The sequence below is a fragment of the Hemitrygon akajei genome, chromosome 17, assembly GCF_048418815.1.
Source record: "Hemitrygon akajei chromosome 17, sHemAka1.3, whole genome shotgun sequence".
In the NCBI taxonomy this organism is placed as follows: domain Eukaryota; kingdom Metazoa; phylum Chordata; class Chondrichthyes; order Myliobatiformes; family Dasyatidae; genus Hemitrygon; species Hemitrygon akajei.
The window spans coordinates 64155435-64170637 of record NC_133140.1 but is presented as its reverse complement, the minus strand read 5'-3'; the positions used below and the strand labels follow the sequence as shown (position 1 = coordinate 64170637).

The 15203-nt window shown below is 40.4% G+C and overlaps 1 protein-coding gene across 2 annotated transcripts in view; it reads right to left on the bottom strand.

The window, feature by feature from the left end:
- Positions 1 to 14195, bottom strand: part of LOC140740788 (beta,beta-carotene 15,15'-dioxygenase-like) — a 32825-nt gene extending 18630 nt beyond the window's left edge. The window contains exons 1-4 of one of the 2 annotated variants that reach the window (XM_073070301.1): positions 14022 to 14193; positions 6029 to 6157; positions 4693 to 4822; positions 1786 to 1933 (exon numbers count right to left, since the gene is read on the bottom strand). In XM_073070301.1, the coding sequence (XP_072926402.1) occupies positions 1786 to 1933; positions 4693 to 4822; positions 6029 to 6157; positions 14022 to 14085 (471 nt within the window). In that variant the 5' untranslated portion in view covers positions 14086 to 14193. Of the gene's footprint in view, positions 1 to 1785; positions 1934 to 4692; positions 4823 to 6028; positions 6158 to 14021 lie in introns of both variants that reach the window. The other variant, XM_073070302.1, reaches the window with a different exon arrangement.
- Between the last annotated feature and the right edge of the window lie 1008 nt (positions 14196 to 15203).

Sequence of the window (15203 nt, the reverse complement as noted above, 5' to 3'; positions counted from 1 at the left end):
GAAACTAAGAAGAAAACTGTTTCATACATTCCAACTATGTTGCATTATGTAGCTCCTTTGCTTCAGTGATTCAATGATCAAGTAGAGATTTGTGCTTGAATTTTGGAACATCTTATAAGGTCCTTTTAAATTCCCCCAACCCTGTACGTTACTTAATGTTCCTAGATGTTTTTAACACTATAAAGTCTAAAAACCAGTTGCTTTGGGCAGATGGGGCTCATCAGCCGTGGTTGGCAGCTCATCTGGGAGAAGGGAAACTCTGATCTCAAACCTCCGCTGTCTTGCGGTTCTACCCACTCATGGGGAAGGCTTCGGGAGTAAACCCCGAGGGAAAATCCGGAGCTGGAGTCCCTAAGGCTGGCAACTCCTGCAATGCTGCTGGTACCAAACTGTATCAGCAAACTCTGCCGTTCATTCACCAGATGCATGGAGAGAGGGAACTTGCTACATGGGCAACAGCTTGCTCTCCATATTATGCTGCCCAGGATTGTGTATCGAGACAGCTAGGATACAATACTGTATAGTCAACTCTGATTGATGGAGGCCTCAGACCTCAGACATAAAGTCTAAATTTCCCAAGATGTTTTCTATATTACAGCATGTGAAATATAAAGCGATTGAACAAACTTGGCACAAATAGGGTAGTCAGTTTTTAACCCAAGATGGAACTATCATCATGACTTTAAGGTAGGAAGGGGAAAGTTTAAAAGGGATGTGTGAGGTAATTTTTTTTTGGTTTTACTCAGAGAGTGGTAGAACAAGGTGTTAGTGGAGATAGTGAAGCCAATACATTAGTGATGTTTTGTTTTTCAGGCAGTTAGGCAAGCAAACGAGATTCTGCAGATGCTGGAAATCCAGAGCAACACACACAAAGTAATGGAGGAACTCAGCGGGTCAGGCAGCATCTACGGAAAGGAATAAACAGTTGACACTATGGGCTGAGAGAGACTGGCTGGTAAAGAACAGGCAGGTAGTGAAGAGGTACTATACAAGCCATATGCAGGGGGATGGAATTAGCCTGATTTTACATCATGGTTAGCACAGTCATAATGGGTCAAATGACCTGTTTCTTTATTATGTTCTATAGAATAAAATCTAGACACTTTCCCCAACAGAGACTGAAGTGAAAGAAAGAGCCCGATGAAAAAAAGAGCTGAATTGTTCTTTGTATCTTCATTGGAAAATGGTCGTGAAATGGAGTAAAATGCTAAAGAACCTTACTCTCCTCCCTTTCTGAAAAGGGAATCACGTAGAATTAGCAGCTCCACATACATTACACTTTAATGCACAACTATTTCTTACTATTGTTAACATGTAAAGATATCTAAAGCATCTCAAAAGAATACTTTGTTCTATGAAACATGTACTGAACATTCAATGTGGTATCTCAGCTTCTGAAATTCCAAAGTTCAACACTTATATAATACCCTATCACATGTTTGATGTATGTATCATAGAGGTTACTTTTTAACTGAGGATGCTGAATATGTGAAATTAATTGCCAGAAATAGTTGTGGAGTCCAAGTCATTGGGTATATTTAAAGTAGAGGTTGGTAGGTTCTTAGTCTGTTAGCACATCAAAGGTTATAGGGAGAAAGCAGGAGAATGGTGTTGAGAAGGATGATAAATCAGCCATGGTGGAGCAGACCCAATGGGCCCCGTGGCCTAATTCTGTTCCTGTCATGCGGTCAGGACATGTTTACATGTTTGGACAGGTAAAATGAAAATCTTACTTGCAGCATCATCACAATCGCCACATAGTTCAGAGACAAACAAGAATCTCACCTTTTCCAATGTGTCAAGTGACCTTGGGTCAATTCTTCTGATGTAGTTAACTTCTGATGAGGCATAGAAATTATCGCCATATTTGATGATGTTAATCAGACAATTATCAGTGAAGTCAGGAATAGCATGCGCAAGGTACGAAAACGCCCTGTAAATTTTTTTTAAAAGTTATTGCTTACATTTAATGAATGTCTGTCCTATTTTGAGTCAGATTACAATGTAACAATTTATAGAGATGCCCATTGAAATGAACTGGTTTTGAAAAATAATTAGTGGAAATTAAAATGTCCAAGTTATTCATCATTAATTCATCCACTTCAGATTGTTGAAAGAAATCAGTAATAGTCCACTCAGACGCTCCAATGATAATTTTCAAGTGTATTTCAAACCTTTTCACATGAATGGAAACTCAACTCTGTTCACACAAAATGGGAAGGGAAAACCGACTGATTATAGACTAATAGATCCAGTGTCACAACATCAGATTCTTGCAGGTGCTGGAAATCTCGAGCAACACACATGGAATGCTGGAGGAGTTCAGCAGGGCAGGCAGCATCCGTGGAGAGAAATGAACCGTCGATGTTTCGAGGCAGGGCTGGAAAGGAAAGGGTGCAGACGCCTGAAAGTCTAATGACAGTTGCAGAAAACTGTTAGGAACAGTGAATGAAATAAAGTTTAAGAAAATATTCAGAAATATAAAGGCTGGCCAAGGGCAGCCGGCTCAGAATTTAGAAAGGGATGTCAGTCTGTTTGATAATATTAGCAAAGATACTTTTAAGAAATAACAGATTATGTAAATATCAGCAGATCACAGATGCCATGAGTATGAGTCACCTGAAGACATTCCAAACAATGATTCAGATGAGTAGTTCAAGTGGAAATATGTAAACATGAAAGATGACTACAGTTGAAAAACAGAGTTGGGTTCAATAGATTTCACTATGAAAGTGATTCATCTCAATAGAACAGTATTTGCCCTTGCTTTAAATAGATTATTTTAACCTGGATGAAATTTGCAGAGTAGTTTGAAAACAATAAAATGGAGTAGCAATTCATAATTAATGCACATTTATTTTGTCTCTCAATAAGCAGATAAAAGTAAAACTGCTTATGTTCTGATGATTTGAACCGTCCTTCCGGAAGTGCTCTACTGAGCTATGCAGCTGCTAGTGGCTATCTGAAAGTTAGAGAAGGTGTGGGCAGTGAGCTGGCTAACTGGTGCCCTTGACAAGGAAGGTTTTGGAAACTTAAAGAGAAAGCCAGTGGAATTAGAGACGCAAGAGATTCAGCATATGCTGGAAATCCAGAGTAGCACACAAACACACAAGATGCTGAGGAGTAATGAAGGGTCTCTACTATTTGTTTATTCCATAAGACCATATGATTTAAGAGTAGAATTATGCCATTCAGCATATCAAGTCTGCTCCACCATTCCATCACGGCTGATTTATTAACCCTCTCAACCTCATTCTCCTGTTTTGTCCGTTACCTTTGACACCCTTACAAATCAAGAGCCTGTCAATCTCCGCTTTAAATATACTCAATGACTTGGCCTCCATAGCAAAGTGTGACAATGAAATCCCCATCCTCTGGCTAAAGAAATTCCTCCTCATCTCTGTTCTATTCTGAAACTGTGTCCTCTGAACCTAGACTCCCCAAGTAGAGGAGACATCTACTCTATCTAGGCCTTTCAATATTTGAGCAGCACACACGAAATGCTGGCAGAAATCAGTAGGCCAGAAGCATCTATGGAAAGGGGTACAATTGACATTTCGGGCCGATACACTGACTGTACTCTTTTCCATAGATGTTGCCTGGCCTGCTGAGTTCCTCCAGCACTTTGTGTGTGTTGCTTGGACTTCCAGCATCTGCAGATTTTCTCTTGTTTGTTCTTTCAATATTTGATTGGTTTCCCCCTCATTCTCCTAAACTCCACCGAGTACAGGCCCTGAGCCATCAAACACTCCTCATGCATTAAGCCTTTCATTCCCAGGATCATTCCCATGATACTCCTCTGGACTTCTCCAATGCTAGCACATCTTTTCGAAGAAAAGGGACCCAAACATACACTCAAAATTCCAAGTGCAGTCTGACCAATGCCTCAGAAAGCCTCACCAATACATCCTTGCTTTTGTATTCTAGTCTTACTGAAATGAATGTTGAAGTTGCATTTTCCTTCCTTACCACCAACTCAGTCTGCAAATTAACCTCTAGGAACTCCTGCACAAGGACTCCAAAGACCTTTAGCACTACTGCCTTATGAATTTGCTCCGTTTAGGAAATAGTCCATGTTGTTATTTCTTCTACCACAGGTGCTGCCTGACCTACTGAGTTCCTCCAGCATCTTGTGCGTGTTAAACCAGAGGAATTTGCTGTTTTGTAAATAAAGGCAGAGGCACAGCAGCATTATATAATTATGAATTTAAATAATAATTTATATCAGGTCATGTGAAGGCTGAGTTGAAAGAGGTAAATATGCCACTGAGGTGTTTAATACAGTTTAACTAGAAATGGGCCAGGATTGAGAGATCAGAATTTGAAGAAAATATTTAAAATGCTGGAACTAGTCACACAGGAATATAGAATAAATGGGGATATTAAGTAGAAATTTTACAATTTGGGTCTCTTGATAGGAAAGTGATAATTAATTGAAAATCAACATTAAGAAAGTAAAAGGAGGTTAAGAGAAGAGTTTTTGATGAGGACATTATTTTTTTTCTGCTTGCTTTTAAGGGAGAAAAGTAGAAATCTTTGAAGCACAAAGTTCTAAGGCCACAAGGGGAGATGGGACAATATAATTAATTTTAAGTTGTTCTAGGCAAAATCCTTTTGAGCTGCAGTTTTCTAGTTGCATTCTATAGATTAAAATTAAGTGAATTAGAAAGTGTTAAGTATTTCATTTCTTACTTGGAAAAAATATTCTTGCATGGGTCTGGATAAGCCATTGTGCCGAACTCTGACACGACAATCCTATTGGCTTCTATATTACGCTTGTAGGTATCACTCTGGAGGTATTTGCTTCTGTAGAACACCTCACCTGGATTTAAGAATACAAAAGCGGGCAACCATTGTGGTTTGTAGCAAAATACTTTTAAACTTTCAAACTAGATTTGGGAAGTTAGCATCTAACATCATGTGTTGGATTCTACGGCCTACTACAGTTGTACCACTTTGAGTTCTGCTACAAACAGTGGTATTAGGTTCAACTTATATTTTGGAATAACTAATATCCATCCTAATGAAAGGTTAAATGCCAATAAACAGAAACAGGGCGCAAATTATATTTCTTCACCTGAAGCCAGTCGTGTTCTTGCTTCAGTTGCATTTACCTCTCCAGCTTTCCTTTGGAGTGAGTATCTGGTATCCATTTTCCCGGAGTTTTAGTGTTTAGTCTCAATTTCAAAAAAGCACCTCACATATTGGAATATTGAAGGATAAATTCCTTTAAATGAGCATGTATAGAAAACACACTGAAACGCTGATGGACACCTTGATAAGATCACTCTATTATTTGCTTTTTGCTAATATTGGCTTCCTTCCATTCTCACTTAAAGTTAACACTTTCTTTCTGATTATAGTTAAAGCAAATGAGAACGTGAAACATTTGATGTCTTTATCAGAGAACAAGCATGAGTACGAATACAAGGAGTAAGATAGTGTCCAATAGTATTTCTCTGGTGAATTATGGCACACTGAATGGCAAGGGACTCTAATAGCAAACCTCATGTGTACTTCATCTCATTACAAAGGCTTATCATCACACTTCTGCAGCTTCTCCTCATTTGCTTTATGAGGGATCACATCTCCTCCGATGTGCTACTACCAAATCAAACTATAAATATCAAAATGCACACTGAAAACAGTAAGCTTTGGTAACATTATTGCAGCATTACAAACTCCGTATCTATTTTGAGTTGCACCAAAATTGAACTATATGAAATAAAGAGTTATTTCACAATGGAATTTTTTTTTAATTTAAAAAGATGATCTTTAAGACACAAGGCACGGCAAGATCCTGTTTACTTCCTTATAGAACAAATAACTAAAGAAATGGGTAGTGATAAAGTCATAATTATAACACGAAAACAGGTCCATTGATTTGACTCATCCATGCCAAGGTGGCCAACTAAGCTAATCCCATTTGGCCCATATCCCTCCAAATAGTTCCTAACCATTGTCCTTTTTTACGACATATGCCAGTGATATTAAACCTGATTCTGATTTATACATTAAATCAACATACCATTTTCAAAGGTGAAGCTATGTAACAAGGATAACCCATCGAACCAATGGTTATAAACGGTGTCTCCAATTTTATGCATGCCAGGTCCATTTCGAATGAGAACACCTTGCAGCCATTTTGGTATTTCACCTATTTACAGTTAAAATAAAAATCCATTAAAACAATTTCCCATTTTATATTTATCAGTTTTTTATTTAGAGAATCATAGCTAGGAAATTCAATGCACTGGAAGTAATACAGTATGCATATTAAGATAAATTAGGAATTTTTTGACTAGATCACATGAGCTATTGAGGTAGCTGTTGCATAGGCCATTTGAGACACAACAAAATCTGCTGTACAGTGGACATTCTACATTTACCTTTAACAAACGGATGATATGGAAATTACAGCAATTTCTCCCCCCAAGAAAAGCAGGGCAGTGTCTTCCAAAAAAGCAGTAAGTAGAAGATTGTTCTGGCTACATTAACCAGGGTTAATTGAGAGAAGTTGTCGTTTTCTCTGGTCTTTAAGTGGATGTTTTGTTGGCTGTACAATGGACTGATTTTTGTGAACATTAACTCATGGGGTTTGATGTTTTGCCCCATAGTAGGACCCCACAACTGCAAACGTCCCACATCACAGATGGAAGTTTAAACCAATCTCAGAAGTAAGAGAATAGTGTCAACTTTTGGGCTACATACTGAAAATACAGCAGTGTTACAGCTCATTGAGACAGCAACACAGATTTCCTCACGGAATTGTGTGGTCCTCCTACATGTAACTCTGAGTTTCTAGCATATAGCAGCATCATTCACAGGGAAGATGTGGGCCCTTTAACTCTTGGGCTGAAACACTGATATTTCAACTCTGCCTGTTAAGACGTATCTGATGATTGCTAAATGTTCTTAAAGAACAGAGCATCTGGCTACAGAATTCCCAGTTTGCAATGTGGGCCCTGGTTTCAGAGTTTCACACAGCCTCTGATTATACAGCCCAGTATAATCAGAGGGAACCAGAAGGATTTCTGATTTTTGCTTTAAAATTCCTAATCTTGCCCTATCTCACCTCATTGTTTACAAACACCTCTTTCCTTGTTCTAATGTGAACCTGCAACATGGAAAAGTGCAATTGCTGACAGTTGCAATACAAACATAGCTAATCTTCTATCAACATTACAGCCTTACTCTGATCTGCTCTACCTTACACGGTTCAGATTTGTCCAATCTATTGTTTATGCTCGTACATTTTAAATCAGTGACCTGTCTTTTGTTCAAAGGAGTGGTATTGCTGGGAAGTAATATTGATGGCAAAGGTGGGTTACTGGTACCCTAAACAGTCGCTTCAGGCAGATGGGGCTTGTCAGCCATGGTTGTCATCTCATCTAGAAGGAAACCTCATCTGATCTCAAACCTCCTCTGTCTTGCAGCTATACCCACACATGGGGAAGCCTTCAGGAGCAAACCCCGAGAGAAAAATCCAGAGCTGGAGTCCCTAGGGCAGTCCTAATTTGAGTTCAACGTTGGCCGGCAACTCCTGCGATGCTGCTGGTGCCAAACTGTATCGGACTCTGCTGTTCCTTTGGATTTATGTTGTGTGGAGAAGGGAGCTTGCTACATGGGCAATAGCTTGCTCTCCACACCATTCTGCCCAGGCTTGCCTACCTAGACAGCTAGGACACAATATCCACAGTCAATTCTGACCGATGGAGGCCCTCAATCCGATGAACAAAGTGTGTTGATTTGAAAAAATGGACTTGTATAGAAATTATATCACTTGCTTAAAGTGATGCTCGAAATCTATAATAAATTTTTAGCAATTTATACTTTTGTATTTGCACGTTTCTGCTTTCCCATATTGATTCTAGTATAAATGATTTACAAAACTCCATAAAAATATAAACATCCAACCCTACAGAAAGAACCCAGAAGTTATATTAAAATAAAACTTTTCCACAATGCAGGCTTCTCTAAAACAAGCATTGCATCTCATTCAAAAAGAAAGCACAGGAGTTTAGCAGCACTGACAGTTCATCTTTGCGAAGTGTTGGTAATGTTTCTCCGTATTTGAAGATTTGAACTAATATAAATGATATCCTTGAACTTTTACCCATCTGGATTTTGTGCACCTGTCATGTGAAAGCGATCTACACATCCAGAAACCAATCCGCCAACCAATAAATGGAAACAAAATTCACAGGCAGGTAGTCCCAGTGGGAATTCTGTTAATCTCCAACCACATAGAATGATTGCTACAAAGCCAACGATGGTCTCTGCTGCTTTGAGAATGTATCAGAGACTGAAAGGAAGCACAGCATCATGACAGCAATCTATTCAGTGACATTCTGTATGTAAATCTTCAGATCCATCATCAACACAAACCAATATGGACTGCAGCAAAACAGATAATTTAAGCTTTAAGAGCCGGCTGAAATGAGCATCGTGCGTTGTTTTGGATGCACCTAGGAAGCGTGTCATACACGGAAATGAGCTTTGTGCCAAGGACTCGGACGGTGGCACAATTAGGCAGTGTTCAAGTGGAGCGTGCAGATGGAGTTGGAATAGTGGAGGGCTGGATTAGCCTGTATCTATAATCCTACTGCTTAATAGCAAGCAATCCCAAAGTAATATTTAAATAACTTTTTCTGTCACACCTAAAAACTCTTCTATATCAATGTTTAGAGCTTTGACTTAAACATTCTTTATTGATAGCAAACAGCACTCAATCAACAGTTGATAAGACAATATATTAAAATTGATAACATGTAATTCATTTTCAAAGGTATGTACACATTCAACATATACTACACTGCTTTTCCTTTATAAAAATATAACAAACCATTATAAATGTATACAAACTATTTACAACAGATAGTGTAGTAAAGAACTGCTGTAATTATATATGATCATGCATCAAGTTCATAACATGCATTTCAACATTGATTCTATCTCACAAGAGCTTAACATAAGCCAAAACTTCATTAACTGCAGTAGTTAAAAGTTTCTCGTTTTCCAAAATACCTATTATTTGTCTTATTATTTCCCATCTGCTTAACTCCACATGCTCTTCTCTGCACCACAGTTCTCACTTTGGTTCATCAGACATTGGACTTTTCCCATTCTTTGCTGACTTTTTCAAGCTAGAAAGTCATCACCTCTCACCTTCTACCTCTTGATGGTTTCTAGTGCATACAACTCAGCCTCTGCGGTCTTTAACTTTTTTGCTGCACCTTGGCTAGACAGTGCAGAGAGATGGCATTGGTATATCCAACCCTCAGATAATACCATGCATGGAATCTTCAAACTCTCTAAATTGGCAGAACAATGTATTAAGATTTCCTTAATGTACCTGTTGGGGTCATCTATATCTGGTGCTCCCAGTGTGGCCTCCTGTATATCTGACATTATCGCTATAATAGTAGCATCTGCACCTACACTCTAGGAAGCTATAGAGCAGGTGATGCAAGGTTGTCCAGGCTCACAGTGTTACCTGAATGACATCATTGTTATTGGTGAGGATGACAAGGAACATCTCCAAAATCTCAAGGCAGTGTTTAATAAGATTAGAAGATTATAGGCTCAGAGAACTTTAATTTATTGTCACCAAAATACTAGAGCGTACAACCATCACAGTGAAATTTGTTTCCGCACTTCGCGCTCCCTGATGTACAAATGGAAGTAAGTATAATAAAAATTTCAATTATAAATCATAATTAGAAAATAGAAAAGGGAAAGTAAGGTAGTGCAAGTCAGGTCTGGATATTTGGAAAGTACGGCCCAGATCCAGGTCAGGATCCGTTCAGCAGTCTTATCACAGTTGGAAGGAAGCTGTTCCCAAATCTAGCCGTACAAATCTTCATGCTCCTGAACCTTCTCCCGGAGGGAAGTGGGACAAAAAGTGTGTTGGCTGGGTGGGTCTTGTCCTTGATTTTCCTGGCAGCACTGCTCCGACAGCGTGTGGTGTAAAGTGAGTCCAAGGATGGAAGATTGGTTTGTGTTATGTGCTGGGCTATGTTCATGATCTTCTGCAGCTTCTTCCAGTCTTGGACAGGCCAACTTCCATACCAGGTTGTGATGCACCCTAGAAGAATGCTTCCTACGGTGCACCTATAAAAATTAGTGAGGGTTTTAGGGGACAGGCCAAATTTCTTCAGCTTTCTCAGGAAGTAAAGGTGCTGGTGGGCCTTCTTGGCAATGGACTCTGCTTGGTTAGACCAAGTCAGGTCATTTGTGATATTCACCCTGAGGAACTTACAGCTTTTGACCTGTTCCACCTGTGTACCACCGATGTAGATGGGTTTGTGTGGTCCGCTACTCCTTCTGAAGTCAACAACCAATTCCTTCATCTTGCTGACATTGAGGGATAGGTTACAACAAGCGTGAATTATTTAAAACATGCATCACTTACTGTGGTCACACCATTGATGCACAACTATTACAACTATTACATTGATGAGAAATTTCAAGCAGTGGTGGATGTTCCAGGGCCAAAGTACCTGTCACATTAATGATCCTTTTTAGGATTTGTCAATTACTATAACTGTTTCCGGCCAAACCAGGCTACTGTGCTCCATCCCTCGAACTCATTACTACAGATCGAGAAGAAATGGCAATTGACAAAGCAGTGTGAGGTGTGTGTTGCTTGTAAGTATATTGTTTGACTAAGTGTTCTCGTTCATTTAAATAATTTATATATGTAAAAGGTACATCATTATGCCGCCCCCTCATAAGTGCACACACCTCACTTAAAAGTAAAAAAACACAAGACTCACATCTCTTGGGCTCCTTTGTTTTAATTTGATTAGTTTTATGTCTTGGAATTACAAAACATAACAATTACAGCTCAGTACAGGCCCTTTGCTATATAATGTTACGCTGACCTTTCAACCTAATGTTACAGAATCTCACTTCCTGTTTTTTTTAGCAAAGCCACTTTAATCAAGCAGATGGATTTTGTATATCACAGCATTAAGTTCTGGTGGTAAAGGGAATGAATGTTTGTGATGGTGGATGACTGCTTTGGCAAGACAGTATCCAATTCCTTGACAATTACTAGAGTTGCACTCACTCAGGCAAGAGGAGGGTTTACCACCGCACTGCCGACTTGTGCCTTGTAGTTGGTGAAAAGGCTTTACAATTTTGGGAAGTGAATTATTCTTCAGAACAGAGGAAGCTTCCAATCTGCTCTTCTAGCCAATGTGCAAATGTAGCTGATCCTCTTGTTGAGGGATTTCACAATGTTAAGACCATTGAATGTCAAGGTGGGGCAGATAGACGTCCTTACAGAAATAGCCAGTGGCTGGCTGAGGGGGGAGTGAGGAAGGGACTTGTTTTGTTTTTGGTTGTTTTGTGTTCTTTTTATTGCTGCTGTCTGTGTTGTTCTGCTGAACATCGTGGGCCTGCTATGTTAGCACTGGAATGTGTGGTGACATTTGGTTGTTATTGTAAATGACACATTCACTGCAGGTTTTGATGTACATGTGATAAATAAATCTTAAATCTAGACATTGATTCACTCGCCATCTTTAAATTCCCCAGTGTTATTATTTCAGAGGACCTGTTCTGAGCCCAGGAGGTAAGTGCAGTTACAAAGAAAGCAGCACAGCACCTCTACTTCCCTAGGAGTTTGCAAAAATTTGGCATGACATCTAAAACCTTGACAAACTTCTGGTAGATGTGTAGTGGAGAGTATATTGACTGGTTGCATCACAGATTGGTATGGAAACACCAATGCCCTTGAACGGAAAAAGTAGTGGATACGACCCAGTCCATTGTGGGTGAAGCTCTCCCCACTATTGAGCACATCTCCATGAAACGCTGTTGCAGGAAAGCAGCATCCATCATCGAGGACCCCCACCACCCAGGACAAGCTCTCTTCTCACTGCTGCCATCAGGAAGAAGATACAGGACTCACACCACCAGGTTCAGGAACAGTTACTGCCCCTCAACCACCAGGCTCTTGAACCAAAGGGGATAACTTCACTAGCCCCACAACCAATGGACTCACTTTCAAAGAGTCTTCATCTCATGTTCTCGATATTTATTGCTTATTTTTCTTTTTGTACTTGCAGTTCGTTATCTTTTGCACACTGGTTGAATGCACAAGTTGGTTTGGGCTTTCACTGATTCTGTTGTGGTCATTATTCTACGGATTCATTGAGTATGCCCACAAGAAAATGAATCTCAAGTTTGTACATGGAAACATGGGCACTTTAATAATAAATTTACTTTAAACTTTGGTTAGTTCTGCTTGGGTGATTGTTACTTGTGTCCCGTTGGCCTCAGTATCAGCCAGATCTTGCTGCAAGCAGCACGGATTTCTTCCTTTGCTGAGGACTTGTAAATGGAATTGAACAGTTTGTAAACAGTTGCTTCTCTGACTCATGGTAGGAAACGCATTGTGAAGCACCTGAACATGGCTTGGTTTAGGCCAAGGAACTCCTGCAAAAAGGTCCTGAAACTGAGAGGATTGGCCTTCAACAGCCTCTGCCATCATTCTTTGTATGAATTCCACCAGTGGAATGTTTTTCTTTTGCTGCCAATTAACGTCAGTTTTTTTTGGGTTTACGGACCACAGCACCAATAACCACATGAATGTTTTGTGCATTTCTGAGTATCACTAATACCCTGCAGTTTGTTGCTGTGTTCTCTGCTGGGACCTCAATAATCCCATTTCCTCTTAGAAACTTGCACCCAACAAACCGACTATCCCAAACCATTTGCTTTTAGTACAAGCTCGCCCCCATGCTGAGCGCCACTGGGCAGTCAGCTTCAGTACAAAGCAAATCAGAGTCCTGAAGTCAAACCAGGCCAAGACACAGGGACAGTTTTGTTTATCACTTCTGCATCAATACAATCCATTTCAACTGGAAGGCTTTGCTGTTTGTTTCTATATGTTACTCATTCAATCACCAGTTTTAAAATTGATTGCCCTTAAGAATGAGATTTCTCTTCATCATTAAGTTTTATAGGTCAGATCTCACCAGCGTTCTGACAGGGTAACTGCCAACTAATTAACTTCACAAATGCAGACAATATCTGTATTGTATGTTTCGCAAGCAAACACCTCTCACGCGTTGCCTGCTCACCAACTTAACTGTCACACCATGGCCACTGGAGCTGTGCAGAACATGCTTGTCTTTCTCTTTGCCTTTCTTCTTCCTCAGAATCAGTACCAAACTCCCCCCTCCCCCCAATGTAGCAACCGTAAGTACTCCTCTACATTGTCGTTCAGTAAAGAATACAACCTTTAACCAAAAATCTTTTGTTGTTAGTGAATAACATTTAAGGAGCAGCCCTGTATCAAAAGTCCCAAGACACAGTAAGCAAAATAGTGAAATGGCATATCCATTTCTAAATAGGCAGCTTCAACTTAAATTCCACAGATGTCTTCTCTTCCAAGGACAATTATTAGATAAAGCTTGAGATTTATAATTTACATGAGTTATAACAAAAATTCTTAACATCATCTCATCACGTTGCGAAGCCAGAACTTGCTGCGTTCTAACATTTCAAAACTAAAGAATCCCCGCATGGCCGCGGAGCGCCGTTTTATTTGCACTGTCTGCTTTCGCTTTTGAATAGCGTTAAATTAGGACAACTTTTAAGATGAATGTTTTCATTTTCGGCGCTGCGGCGGTAAATCATACAAACCCCGGAGAGAGAGAGAGAGAGAGAGAGAAAAACATTGCTATGCCTTCCTTAAGAGTTTATTTCTGTCCTCTACTAAAGCTTGCTAACAATTTATCGCTTCCGAATTTGACGGGGTCTGAATTCTCACAGTAAGCGGCAAGGGTTAAAAGTGAAACAGGTTAGTGAGGAATCGGTGGCTGACTCAGATTCAACCGTTCAGAGTGTGATCAGTTTCACTCAATTCCTGCATTACGACGCAGTATTAATGTTGATTGTCCATTTTAGTACACTTCAAATAACTAACATATACAAATACATATTTAAACATGAAACTGCGCCACTGATCATCTCTGTCCATTCTACAATACACAGTGTTTCCTCACCTTTAATTTCTGCTTTGATTGCCTCTGGAGTCTCCCTTTTATTTTCACCAAACAGCGACTGCATGATCTCGGCAGACCATGAGCAGCAACAGCACCCAATGTCCGGACTACCCCAAACCACTCGCCATTTATACGACCTCGTCCCCCTGCTGAGCGCCACCAAGCTGTCAGCTTCAACACACAGTAAATCGCAAACGCGGAGTTAGCCCAGGCCAAGCCTGTTTTACGTCCACATAAAACACTTCTGCGAAATAAGATCTGTTTCAACGACGCATGCTTTGTTTTTTTTTGTTCCTCTCTGTTACTCGTTCAATCGCCAATTGTAAAGTTAATTTTCCTAAAAATGAGATTTCCCCTCACCGTTGTTTTATACGTCCTCTGTCACCAACATTCTGGCAGGATATTCCCAATTTATTAACTTTACAAATGCAGACAATATCCTTAGCTGCACCCCCCACCCCAGCACCCTTTGAATTAATGAAAAGTCCAGGATGACTGAGCAAACAAAATTTGGAGCTGGACTTGTGCCAGATGCACCTGTCAGATTCAGGTTCACATTTACATCGAAACGCAGTGAAATGTGTCGTTTGCGTTAACAACGAGCACTACCTAAGGATATGCTGGGGGCAGCCACAAAGTGTCACCACATATTCCTGCACTAACATAGCATGTCCACAATGCTCGGCAGAACAACAGAGAATACAAGCAACTAAACAACAATGAAAGCAAGCCCTTTTCCTCCCTCCCAACCACCCACTGGCCCAGTTTTTCAGCCTGAGGAAGGGCCTCTGGGCCTCCATATACTCATGAATAGTGGGCATCCAACATCCCCAGAGGACTACAAACACGCAGACCCAGGACTTTTGCCCCATCGTGCTTCGACTTATGGACTTCTCAGCGACTAAGGGTTTGGCTCAACCCCAGCACTAGCCAATGACAGGATCCTGGACTCCAGGCCTCAAACTCTGGAGTCGCCTAGAGGGAGGTCACTGGTGCTTGTGACTCTTGCTCACATGGACTTCCGATCCCAGGGGAAATCGCTGACCCAGTGGGCCTCCAGCCCTCACCCTCACTGCTCTTTGTTCACAGCACTTGGCAGCCCAACTTACATGGATGTCATTCATCACACGCCACATTGCTAGTTTTCAAGTGTGGAGCAGAGGCATAAATTCTGGCCTGTCC